Raw genomic sequence first — 13,204 nt, forward strand, 5'->3', positions numbered from 1 at the left:
ATCTCTTGCGGAGTACCGGGGACGCCCGCGGCTGTTGCGCTTCATAACGTGGTGTAGACGCTGGCAGACTCGCTCGTCCGGGGCGGGAGAGCAGGCGACGACGCAGGATAGTAGTGGTGTAGTTTGCTTCCCGTCATGGTCTGCGCGCAGCAGCTGTGTACGGGGAGTCGTGGGTACGTATGCCTTCAAAATCTGTTGGCTTGCATCCAGATTGATTTACTCTTTTCGTAGCTTGGATTTGTTTGTGCACTGAGTCCCCGGAACTGTGAAATTTTTTCTGGACAGTGGCAACTCAACAGCGCGTGGTAGCCAGAGATCATCGGGAGCGAGAGTGGAGCTCCGATCATCCCGATAGTGATTCTTCTGTTTTTAGGAGTTTCCTTTCCGACCCCTGCAGTAGTGCTGGGGTCGGCCCACCGAAATAGCAGCCACTATCACACTTCGGAGCACTGCCGAACCGTCGCAGTGTGCCCCTGTCCTGGCGAGCGGGCAGCCGAGCGCCCACGCTCTGCGGCGTCGGATCTGCTGGAACAAGTGGCATGCAGGCGGCGCCCTCCTGGGAGGGGGGCGAACAATTTTGCTACGTGTGCAGCAAATCCTACAGTATGCTGTAGTTCTTTCGCCCAATTATGCGTAAAAGCAGCACTTCCGAGTAGACTGAAGCTCGGTTTTCGTAGGGTGCTGCCGGGATTACGGCAAGAGCGACGCGTAAACGGGAAAGGCCCTGTAAGGGTTGCGAGCTTGTTCCAATCGGAAGATATGCCACACATTTCTATTTGTTACTCCTCTAGCGACAGCAAGTTGCCAGAGAGTACCCGCACTCTCTCTGCCTGTCCATCTCCGGCTGGGCTCGCGTCGAACGCCGCCCCCGATCCCAACACGGACACAGGGGCCGGGGAGCCGGGCCTCGCGTTCACGGATACTGAAGACTTTGGTTACAGCCGAGGCTGTCCTTCCTCAAGCAGTCCAGTTTCTCAGTCTTCCTTTTACTCGGGCGATGGGCTTCAAAATTTCTCAGGACTTCTTTTTGTTGCTGACTCAGTCTCCTCGATGTAGCTGTTGCTGCACGGCACGGGCGCATGCGAGTGCCTCATTGCTTCTGTCATAGAAGGCACTGAAGACACAGGTTGACGCCTAATGTTTGATGTGTTTTCTGCATATGAGGTGTACCGGTGTCCGTCCTTGGAGCTCTAGTGGTCGCTGTTCTCTCTCGTGGAATCTTTTTACACCTGAGTTGTCTCGAACTAGGACACACTATCAGGGAGGACACCCGAGCGCGCATGCGGCGTTGAACGCTTTTCCGAGAATCAACTGGCCCCGCTCACCACGCAAAACCAACCAGAGAAGAATCGCGCAGAGCGGTGGTTTAGTCTGAGAGATGAAGCTGTCAACAGATGGATTAGCTTCAAGCTGCTTGGTCGCTCAAGTGTCGTGCCTTCGTTCTGAGTCGCCATTCTATGCTCCAGCTCGCTCTAGAGTCGAACTCTTCCTAACGTGGTTTTGGACGCACACTGGTAAGATCCACTTTTACTTCACCGTCAGCTTCCGAGTGCTCGAGCCAGAAATCTGTAATGTCCGCTTCAAGCAAGTCCATACCCTGTCTCGGAACGCGTACAAAGCGTTGGCAAGTATCGATCGGTAGGTCACAATCTACACGACTTGTACAAGTCTTTCTTTCAACAATTGCGGCGCCCTAGAATCTATTGAAGCAGACACCAGCAGGTTTACGTTGGACACAACCGCTTTGGAGAAACCATGCAGACGAACATCGTTGTTGCAGGAAGGAGGCACCTCGCCGACGGCAAGAGAGGACGACAAGCAGGATTCTCTCCGACATGGTAAGACTGGGAAAAACACCGCGCCAACCAGAGATCTGATGAGGCGGGAAGGTGGACTTTACGCGTGGCGCACTGATATTGAAGGAGCGATGCTTAAGGCGGAAGAGATAGTCATACAGAGCTGGGGAATGACGCCTGTCATCCGGGTTGCCGGCGAGGAGTAGAACAGCGAACAAGAAGGAATATTCTTATTGTTCTGAGATAAGGACAGGCGCCCGCGTCACCCTCGCAATATAATTTCTCTTTTGATTTCTTACAAGGAGACGGCGCTCGACTCGAAAGACCGAAGATACTCAACAGTCGGGGAGAGGGCAGACTGAAAGAGGTCGGACCACGAACACTCGTGTGTGAGAGAGAGAAGGGGACACCCGGAAAGAGAGAGCCACAAGTACCAAGCAAAGATGGTGACAGGACAAGCGATCAGCACAAGACAGGTATCGCGCAAGGCACAGGGGTCGCACAAGGTTAGACTGTTGAGGATGATCTGCAGAAGCGTTTGAGGGTTTGTTGAGGTCTCTCAGACAAGCAGTAAAGATCGAGAATGAGGCTGACTCAGGAAAGCTCACCAAATCAGACTAGAAGCGAGAAGCTTTGGTTCTGCGGACGTGATCATGGCTACTGATATCTCTCCAGTATGGTGTATGCAGCTGGGAAGCAACGTGTGGACGGTGTAACGATATAGCTCCTAACCCTCCTGTATTCTTCACGCGCCCTTCGGCCGGACGTTACAGGAGGATGTGCATCCCATCATCAGTCCTAAACCAGGTCCTTGCTCCGCTGCACAAGAGGTATGTGATGCGATGGAGAGAAAGAGAAAGTATTCCCCGGTTTCTCCCCATACATCTCGAAAGAAGAGGAAAGCTTTTCCCAAGAAAGGAAAAGACAGAGACCCGTCCGAGGACGAGCATCGAGACGCTATCCGTGCTCTCAACTGTCTTCTTCCAGGGAAAGGGGGGCCACGTGTTGACGGGAGACGAAAAAAGAGAGGACTTGCGTTGCACCGAGAGATTCTGAAGCAGTTGCATGCGGAAAAAGAAGCTGCTAAGGCTCCGTGGCGACGCGTAGGGGTTTGGCGGTCGAGACCCATGAGTACCCGAGTGGGAGCAGGTGGAGAGAACACGGCCTTACAAGGGAAAAAAGAGCTCGTATATGTCGCCATCAGTGGGGAAATCATAGGAAAACCGATCTGTTTTCGTGTAGCAGCAGATGAGAAGAAGTTTCTTGCCGCTCGAGGAATCACAGGTGTGTCTTCGTACTTGACTGACTCTTAAGGTGCTGACTTGTGTACGAATACGACACTGTATAGATACGCGATTGGACTGTCTTCAGCACTGCTGGCAGACGCCGTCTCGTGAACCCTTGGGCCATACTCTGGCGAAGGTCCACTCTTGCAGAGGGTTGCGGATATTCGACCCGCGGCTAGCACTCCAGACATTACTGCCATAACCACTAAGCAGTGCGTGTTTCCGCGTGGAGACATACATGACGTCACTGGATCGGTTATCTGTACCGGACACTGTCTCCTTGGTCTGCACCTGTTGGCTCGAAAGCGTGCATTCCCAGGAAAGCCTGTTCTACCTCGAAACAGGCCCTCCGTAGCCGTTGTGGGTGCTAAGCTCAACGTTTTCCCCTTCGCCGGTGGGGCGTCAACGTCCTGGGATGAGCTCCAAGACGAAGCGTATAAAGGGGTTTGGACGTTTGAGTTCTCTTCGTCAGCTGTTATGACAACGAAGTGATTCAGCGCTATACTGTAATGAGTCTTTACAGTGAATACAAGAACCCGAAACTGAGATTGCTGTTCTTCTGTTCCCCTGGTGAACTTCATGCACTCACTGTTTACATTTCTTCTCTGCCGTTTCTTTTTGGGATAGTGCCGTGCTAGTTCTGGTTCACTCCTCCTCGTATACGGCTTACTTTCTTTTCACTCACGCGGAGAAGAGTCAGTGACGCGCGGTCCGAGATAGCTTTCTGTTGTGTACTCGACTTCTCCTTCCTAGGCGTACGCTCCACTCATACCTAGACTTTGTCCGTCGGGTTCCTAGTCTTTCTGACCCGCCGGACTCCATGAACCACTCAGCTGTGTCAGCTCCTGGCACTCTTCTCTTTGCTCAGATCGCCCAGATCCCTCTAGCTGCCTGCTATGGCCGGAGCGCCTGCCTCCATATCCTGATCTTCGTTTCCCTTCCCTATCGAGTTCTCTCGGGATTTCTGGAGAAGGGCCGTCCACTTCTGGCGATTTTGGTACCTCGTGTGCCCTGGGCTATTGGTGTATACCTCAGTCCGTCGTCGAAGCGTACTCTCGAGCTGGCATCCAAAGTCTTTACCCTTGGCAAGCCTCATGTCTCCACCTTGCTTTCCCTTTCGCTTCTTCCGCAATAACCCAGGATGGCGGTTTTGGTCGGGCTGTTGATACTGTGGGTAACGGACAGGGGACCGCGCACTTGCGGTGTACGCCGTCCAGGCGAAGGTTGCCACCGAGGGAAGGAAGCCTAACAGGTCAATCGCTGCTATACTGCGCACCCACCTCGGGAGGGAAGAGTTTGGTAGCAGATCTTATTATGATTCGTCGGTGCCTGTTCGCTGGAAAGCGCTGTCTGTATGTTGTGCCGCATGTTTCTCTCTGTAGAGAAAAACAACAGTTCCTGCAGAGCTTGCTTAGTCCCACTGTCGGGCTGCGCGTACAGGCTTTCCATTCATCCGCCGGTAGGACTAACCAGCCATCAACGATGCCTTAGTGTTCTACGTGCCTCTGCCTTGTGTGCAGTTAACACATTGTTAGCGTTTTCCTTTGATGCATCTGTGATTTGAATGGATGAGGCGGAATGAAGGCCGGAATACACAGTCCGTTACCGGGAAAAGGGAATTCACACGCGAAGCAGTCTCGCTCTTCAGCCGTCACTGCTGTTCGGAGCACTCCACATATGTACAGCCCTTCATTGAAAAACGTTTACTGAATTCCCGTACAGTTTTCTCTCACCAGAGTACCCATAATATATACGCTTAAAGTCGGGGGCCACGCCTTTCAGATACTACGGAACTTCCACGTGAAGGAAGGCGAAAGCTCTCACCGGCAGATGCCTTGTTAACATCAGAATTCCAGTAGACAGAAAGCCACCGAGCAGGGTATGCTGTCTTAACCCATTGAACTCCTCCGGGCCTCATTCGTACAGCTGGAATACACCTCCCAACATGACAGCTCGTAGGTGGTCGCTAGCGGTTGAGACTTCGTTTTCTGGTGCCGTTCTCTGTCGCAACTGCTGGCGACCCCGTTTTATAATGCCGCTCTTTTGTGTACTGTTACAACAAAAAGTGAGCCCTCCGTGCATTTTGTCTCGGCCTCCTTTCTCTCTCCGTGTGTTCGCTGGCGAAGCTAGTGCAGTGTGAATCTCTGATTGGTTTTCTGCTTTCTCGCTACTCTCTGCTTCTCCGCCCGCCTCTGCCTGCGCGTCTCGTCTCCCAAGTGCTCAGGTGTATCCCTGTTCTAACAGTCCAGCGATACCTATGGAACGGCTCACCCTTATTCCCTGTAGTACACAGGCTTTCTGAGTTTCAGAACAGCAGCCGTTTACTTGTAGATTGTCCCTGCGGAGACCAAACGCACGGAGTTGTTACACTTAGAAGCATCGAAGGACGAGAGGGTTAATAGCCCCGTCGCCTGCTGGTGGCCTCTATTACAAACCCTACATCCGTGTCTTTTCTGTGCTTTCTCCGGATAGCGGGAGACTTCTGCAACCCCCCAGCCAGTATGGGATGCTGACTTCCGGGGCTGTTGGTGTGTTTTCTTTTGTCTTCTTGCAGCTTCCGCCTCAGGATGGTTTCCTGGTATAGATATTGCCGTTTGTACAGTTGAGCAAGCGAATAATATCTTGAACAGGTGAGGTCCTTTCTCCTGCCGTTCAGGATCCACCGAGGTTCTCTCGGTCAGTATTATTGGCAGGAAAGAAAGGTGTGGTGCCCGCCGCGGAGAAACAGGCGGCTGCGTGGTTGGGCGCCGTCAAAGGGGAGTGGACGTGCAACCGCTCTTGATACCAATCAGCCAGAATTCCGTTTGTCAGGCAGCGTGTTAGTTCTAGATCTAAACCGAGGTTGTCACACAGGACTTGGAATATCTGTGTCTCTATATGTGTGCAAGCCGATCTGTAGATGTAGAAATCTGCTTCTTATGCGCTCTCCCCATGAATTTCGTCTGTCCTGTATTTTGTCCCGGTGGCTCACAGACTGTAGCGTAGCTCTCTGAACTGGCTACAGCCTGTGTCTACGAATGCGGCCGTTGTGTAGCTGAGAGACGTGTTTCCAGATATGCACTGCACAGCGTCTATGGATGTCCGTGTAGCATCAAGACGTTCACCTTACAGCTCTTGGCCTGTGTAGTTCCCGTACAACCATGCCATCCAATAGGACTCCCCTTCTAGGGTCGACTGCAGTTTAGCCGGGGTCAGCCAGCCTGCTCATATTCGTCTACCTGCCGGGGGCCAGCAGTATGGTGACACGCGTCGAACTTCAAGACCCGGGCAACAAAAGAAGCTGTGGCGTTCAGCGGCAGCAGGTAGACATGCTGGCTGAGTAATGAGCCCTATAGTGCAAACACTTTGATTTGTATGGTCAGCCATAGGCCCGTCTGAAGCGTGCAGATCAACAGTTGGGCAGCTATAGTATGCGACACCTGTAGGAAAAGACGCTGAGATGTTTTTGCTCTGCCTTTCGTGCTAGTTCGGCGTGCATCTGAAATCTGTTTGCTTGCATGATTTTTTAGGCTTCTTCAGGAGGCTTCACCTCTCGTCCGTGCGCAAGCTCTGCACCTCGAAGATGATATCAGGGAGGAGGTCGTAAGAGAACATGGGGCTGAGAGGTTAACCGGGAATGGCCAGGAACGGAGTGAAGCCAGGGCTGCTGCGCAGCTGCTGCGTGCGGGACGAGGAAATGTTGCAGGAGGAGTCGGCGTCGTCGTCTTAGACGAATTCCACTTCTTAGGCGAAAAGGAAAGGGGGTACCTACTCGAGTGTCTGCTCATGAAGTTAAATTTCTTGAACTCCTTTCTTCGTCAGAACATCCAGCTCGTTGCCATGTCTGCAACGCTTCCCAACGTGGCAGAAGTGAGTTCGATGTTGTTACGAAGGAGATTCCCCATTTATGCGTGACCTTGTCTAGTACCTCTCCTTGTGAATACTCCGCGGAGCTCAGCCTACATGTGTACACAGGCGGAGCGGGTTGCCAGTGTTTTCGCTAGTGAAACTAAGCGTGGTGTTCTCTTCTTTGGGCGGGCCATTTAAGCATGTCACACTTTGCCTTCAACTTTTCGTAATTTTCTCTGATCTTGTATTCTACTTGGAAAAGAAGTCAGGGCGCCTTGAGTTCTACGGGTTCTTTTGCTAGCGAAATTGGTAGAGTATTTCTACCCCAAACTGCCGTTCCGGGTCCAGACCGCAAGCAATTTTTCTCCGTCGAGATTCTCGATTGTGGCCGACAATGCTAACCGCGTTCAGTTAGCCGGCATGGTCTGTGGAGTTGAGCTGAAGCACTATTGTCATAGTAACAGGTATCCTGGTTGTCCGCAGCCTAGGACGAGTCTGCTTGGGCCCCATCAGATTCACGGACGACAATGGAGAGGTGCAGATTCCCCCGGGGTCCCGCGTTTCCACGGGCTGCTCTTCCCCCCGCACTTCTTACCCCACCAAAGCGGATACCAGGAATTCTATGTTGCCCTTACTATAAGTGGGATGGGAGAGTTTGTTGTTTCTAGCAGCCGGCGTTGCTACTTGCACACCGTGTGCCCTGGACAAACGAACCGTAGTCGACGCACGAGCAAATGCGGTGCCTTGCTTCGCTGCTCACTCGCGTCGCCTCCGGAGCTCATTTTTCCTGCCGGTATTCTGTTCTCCTGGTCTTTGGAGCCGTGTGCTGCACATACCACACCTGAGGAGAAGCTTCAATGGCAGCGGCCTTATGAGACGTGTCTTCTTTCTAACAGCCAAATTGCTTGCTCCTCGGCAACGCCTGAGCTACCGCAGTACGCACTGTGTAGAACTCTGGCTCAGCTTTCATTCTTTTGCGTCGCAGCTGGCTGACTGGCTGGACGCCGAGGTGTTCACCACAGCTCTAAGACCTCTGCCCCTGGACTACTTCATCAAATGCGAAGGCGCGGTAAGCCCTCTTTCCTTCGTCTCCCGTTGAGGACGTAGAAGGACTATTTTGGGCATCGGAGTCTGCCAACAACTGCCGGTTCCTGACGACCCATAGCGGTGGACAGATCAAATCTTTGGGTACTGCGGTTATGGAAGTCGCGAGTGCTTGTTGAGTTCCCCACCTGCACTTTTCGTGCTTGTATTCTGTCTGCCTGACTTTCTGCCGGAGAATATTTGGGACATCAGCCCAACGAAAGAACGTGGCGAAGGTGTAAAGAAAAGGGAGACGGTTGCATTCGACATACGCACACGAGCCCCCACTTTGGGAAGGTGAATCATCGTCTGTGCGGAGGCTGTTATAAAGACGCAAGCATGGTTTCTCAGTGGTTCAGTCGCTCGTACGACACACAGTCCCAAACGTGTAGTATCGCAAGAAGCGCGTAGCGCTGACCGGAGGGTTTCTTTCGGCACGAACAACGGTTTCGGTCTCTGCACTCTCGGCCACTAGTGTAGAGGCACAAAGGGAGCGAGAGAGAGAGAGCTAGCGAGAGACCCTTTCGGAGAGGCCAGGGAGCTTTCTGCCGTAGCAGCTAGCGAGAAAGACTCACTGCGTTTTAGAAGCTCTTTCTTGGCGGACTGGCCTTCCAAGGATGGCTACTTACCAGGTGTTATCCGCGCTGCTTGGAAGGCTGCTGGTGTGGTCGTAACTGAGAGACGTCTCTCAGGCGATTGCTTGGCTCGTCATTCTTAAGGGCAGGTGGGGGATGGCAAAGTTGGCAGCCTTTCTTCTGATCGCTGACAGGAATGTCTAGCCATAGAAGACTCCAGCAGGACCGGAGCGTGCGTCTTGGAGGACGCCGGAAAACCACGTGCTATGTTTGCAAAGCGGACGACTAGGCGTGTATACGACCCTCGTCTTCTGCGAATCAACATTCCTGGCGACAGCGGTGATCTAGTTGAGTGTCTCCTGTGCGCACCTCCGAGACGATGGCTTGTAAGTTCTACTTATTTCACACTGTGTTTTTTTGCAACGTATGTGACCTAGCTGTACAGGTGTTCAACCGCATCTATGCCGGGCGGCCCTAGTCCGACAGCACCAGCAGTGTCTCTGCCAAGTCTCCCGCCGAGGCTCGAGCTCCGCCCTCAACTCGTCCGTCGTCTCCCTCGGTGTCGACGTACCTTACCTGCGCAGTTCGTTGCATGCGCCGGTGTAGCCTCCCAGGCGCTTGAAGAAGCGGCAGTGAGTTTTATAGCAGAAGGTGTCAGCGTACATGCGCTAACACAGACCATGATAGCAGCTAGAGCTGAAGAAGCTTTGCAGAACTCCCGCTCTCTGGAGAAGCAAGCAGGAGAAGAAACTGAGACAGGGGCTGTCGGGGAACACCAAAGAGATGCGATGGTGCACCGAGACGCTCCCTCACCGGGACAGGAAGAAGGGGGAGCTAAACCTATTGGAGGCGATGCCTTACTGGGAAAAACTCGAGGGTTTGCTCCGAACAACAGCGTACAAGGACAAAAAGCAACCGAGGAAGCTAACAACCCGACAGGCAAATTGACGGGAGTACCAGCACGACCTATTCTCAAAGTTAAAGAGGAGCGAGCAGAAGAGCCCAAGCGCCGCGATAGAGAACTACAACGGTCAGCGGAGGAAGGAGGTACTCGCGACAGTTCAATGCAGAGAATGAAGGCCGAGTCTCTCCTCTGTGCACCGGGAAATGACCAGCAGCTCCTACGGTCCGAGGGATCAAGGCAAGTTGCGCACGGCAGCGACCGCAGCGTCACGAGAGATTCCGAGAAACTGGCAAAGTATGGAGGGGAACCGGCGAACCGTACGGACTGTAAACGAGAAAAGATAGAGTCCCGCGACCGTGGCCTGCAGGTTCACCAAGGAGCTTCCTCAAGAGGATCCACACTACAGAACAATCCGCAAGCTTCTGCCAGTCCAAAAGCGAATCCCCCTTTTCGAGGAAAAGCACTCGTAGATGATGAACACTTGGGATATCTTGTTTGGGAGACGGTCAGGGAGGAGAAGTCTGTGATTGTCTTTTGTGCGACGAAAAGCTGGTGTGAGAGATCAGCAAGTTACCTCGAAAGGTAAGGGTGTTTTTCGCACTTTGTGACATCTCCGCAGGCAGGGAGCTTTGTTGATTACGAAGCAAAGTTTCGTGTCACGTATGCATGCTGCTGTCTCCTGCTACACTTTGTAAACCTGTCTATGTGAGACGTGACCTAGATGAGTATTGTACTCCCTCGCAGATAATTCCAGCTTCTGTCTTAGTCAAAAGTGTGAAGACGGTGCCAGGGTACGCGTGTGCGCCCCTTCTGCGATCACCGGCTCTTAGCACTGCGTGCGCAGCCTGTAAGTGCATCGGAAGTTTGCTTGTCTGCATGTTTCGGAGTGCTGGTCACCTCTCTGAGCAACGTTTTCACACTCGCACTGGAGCTGGATGAGTCTTCAGTGGGATTCACCTGATTTCGGCTCCCTTGCTGAAAAGGCAGGGCAAAGACGGCTGGTAACGGTACGAGCGAGCCAAGCTGTCTGTGGAGCTGTGGTGTTTCTGTCGTGTAGTCGCTTGCCCCTCTACCGATTGCTAGACGCAGCTGCCTGGTTGTCGCAAGATATCCCCGGTGACAGAGCTTCGGGGACCCGTCCCGAAGACTTTGCGGACTTTTTGGATTCCTCGCGCTCGGTTGATATGGCACGAAGGCTCTTACAATGCCCGGCGCTCTTTGTTACACCATCCGTAAAACACGGTCGGCAAGAGCTCCTTTGGAGGCTTCGGCAGACGGGTCCACTGTGCCCGAGACAAGAGAGAGCGATTCTCGAGGGAATTGCGTACCATCATGCAGGTACGCGAGCTTCTCGTTAAAACCTGCTTGTGACACTGTGACGTAAGAAGTTCAGGACAGGTCAAAACTGTGTTCCGAACTTTTCAAGACAGGTTATAAAGTGCGACTGTCCTTGAAATATCTTTCTTTTCTTTCGAAGGTTTGGCCGGCCCGGCTCGGGCAGCCATCGAGCAAGCCTATCACCAAGGCGTTCTCCGGGTTCTCTGCGCTACCTCCACACTTGCAGTAGGAGTGAATCTTCCGGCTGCCCGAGTCATTCTCCGGTCTCCTGAGGTATGCGTATGCAAGCGCATGTGAACGCTGTGCGTACTGCTCTATTTGAGTCCATGAGGAATCTTCATGCTGGTAGAAAAACTTGTGTTCACACATGCAGTGGACACCGTCGTCTCCCTGCCCCATCGTGCTCGCGTGGCGTGCGTGCTTCGCAATTCGGCTGGCCACAGTGTGTCTTTTCGTCTCATCCTCAGACAGAATTCCGTTTTGCCTATGAGACTGAGTGCCACAGCAGGCTTCAGCGTACAGAAGATGCACTTCTTTGCAGAAGTCATCAGCCTCCTCTCGCCAAACGCGTGTGGTGCTTGAGAAGGCGGCGCGATATTTGGCAAGGTGGGGAGTGTAAACAAGAAAAGAACGAGGGTGTCTCGACTGTTTTTCTTTCAGATCGGCAGAGACGCGATGGATGTCGCGCGGTTCAGGCAGATGGCGGGGCGTGCTGGTCGGACAGGCTACGAAACGAGGTACTAGACTTGATATGGCAGGGAAATTCATCGGGGATTGTCAGAGTGTTTTTCGCTATATCCAGTAGATCCCCTTGTGCTTAGGGCCCCTTATACATGGGTAGAAGGCTGCCGTCTGCCAAACATTCAGCCGTCCCTCATCATGAAAGGATTCTGCGGCGTCGTTGGTTGTTGCGGCAGCTGTCCTGTGAACTTGACTTGCTGACTGACAGCGGCCACGTTGCGGGGAAGCTTTCCGCAAGCGCAAGCGTAGTAGCGAAGCCGAGTCAGATGACTTTTTCCCCAGGCACTGGCTCCCCCACCGTGGAGCGGATGCTGGGGAGACTCCTCGTCGCTCGCTTGGGTCGGGACGGAGAGACTGTCTTTCGCTTCGTTTTGGTCACTGAAATAGACCCGCTCATCTGTGCATTGCCGACTGCCCTCTCTTGCGCAACCTGATCACGCTGACTACTCAAACGCGTAGCAGTGTACAGGAAACTGGCTGTGAAGATCAGATGGCAAGCGCACTGTTGCTTGACCCAAAGCCGTGAAATCCGGAAACCTACCGCAGAGCACTGGGGGGACTCAGTTGGGTTGGGTGACTCTGAGGCTTATGCCTGGGTTTCTCAAAAAGCTGGAGACTAGAACCGAGCTTAGAAAAGACGACGATGCTGCAGTCAGAAATCACAGGAACAGACAGGGTGAGGGGGAGAACGCGGACTGGTCCTCTGTATTTTCTCAAAACGGAGGCCCCAAGATCTCGGGCTGAGGCTTGCCTTATGTAAGTATTGATTGTATGGGAGCGTTCCTGGTGTTTGTCATGTTCTTGTAGGGGAGAGGCGATTCTGTTTTGCTCGCTTTCTCAGCTTCCTACATGTCTGTCCCTCGTCTCTGGCATGGTTGCGCCTGGCGTGTCTTCTGCTAACAAGGCCGTCTCAGAGGCTAAGTTGCAGCAACCCGCATGTGTGACTCCGCCGCCCACTTCTTGTCTTTCGGACCATTCTATATCTCCCGTCACAGTCTCACGGGAGACGGGACTCAGTTGCAGCGCTGCAAGCAAGTGGCCATCGCTGTCTGCCTCAGTCTTTTCTAGTGCCGTTCCCCCTCTCTTGTCTGTGACCCAGCCGTCTTCCTTCCTCGGTTCGCCGCCCGCAGCGGACGAGACCAGGGGAGGCATGGAAGCAGTTCGATCGCAGCTGAAAGGACTGAGGCTTGTTCGGGCACTGCTGGAAGCGTGCGAGTTCCTGCTCCCTCTAACGCAGTTCCTCTCTCCACAGGTGCTCTCTGCGGGTTGTCAAGTTCTACAGCAGCCCGGTGGGTACCCTAGTAGCCTGTCAATGGCTTACTGGCTACTTTTCTGGTGGCTAGATCTTGCAGCAGCGGCAGCAGAGATAGCTGCTGCAACAGCTTTTACATGGTAGGGTAGGTCAGTGACACTTGGAGTTCGTTTGCCCACATGGTTCCGCCCGCCCCCTCTCCTCGTTTGCTCATTGCAGGGTGCCTGTTTTGGAGTTTCGTGTCGGAGGTTCATTTGGTTTTTTCCTTAGCCTCGCACACAAGTTAAGTCCAGAGACGGCACTTATATGTTACAGGCCGTGAGCCGTTCCTTGGCAGCTCCGCCAGTTGCCATCGGCCTTGCTTGAAGTACTTCAGGGTTGTTCGATAGTTTCGTCCTGTG

General features: G+C 53.3%; 1 protein-coding gene across 1 annotated transcript in view; it reads left to right on the forward strand.

The window, feature by feature from the left end:
* CSUI_001957 (dead deah box helicase domain-containing protein) overlaps positions 1-13,204 on the forward strand; it is a 21,876-nt gene continuing 8,672 nt past the window's right edge. The window contains exons 1-10 of the mRNA XM_068062160.1: positions 1-3,080; positions 3,951-4,541; positions 5,637-5,712; positions 6,592-6,931; positions 7,896-7,979; positions 9,006-10,054; positions 10,530-10,810; positions 10,950-11,083; positions 11,471-11,547; positions 12,359-12,840. Of these exons, the coding sequence (XP_067925857.1) occupies positions 2,639-3,080; positions 3,951-4,541; positions 5,637-5,712; positions 6,592-6,931; positions 7,896-7,979; positions 9,006-10,054; positions 10,530-10,810; positions 10,950-11,083; positions 11,471-11,547; positions 12,359-12,840 (3,556 nt within the window). The 5' untranslated portion in view covers positions 1-2,638. The remainder of the gene's footprint in view (positions 3,081-3,950; positions 4,542-5,636; positions 5,713-6,591; positions 6,932-7,895; positions 7,980-9,005; positions 10,055-10,529; positions 10,811-10,949; positions 11,084-11,470; positions 11,548-12,358; positions 12,841-13,204) is intronic.

The sequence above is a fragment of the Cystoisospora suis genome, assembly GCF_002600585.1.
Source record: "Cystoisospora suis strain Wien I chromosome Unknown contig_813, whole genome shotgun sequence".
NCBI lineage: Eukaryota > Apicomplexa > Conoidasida > Eucoccidiorida > Sarcocystidae > Cystoisospora > Cystoisospora suis.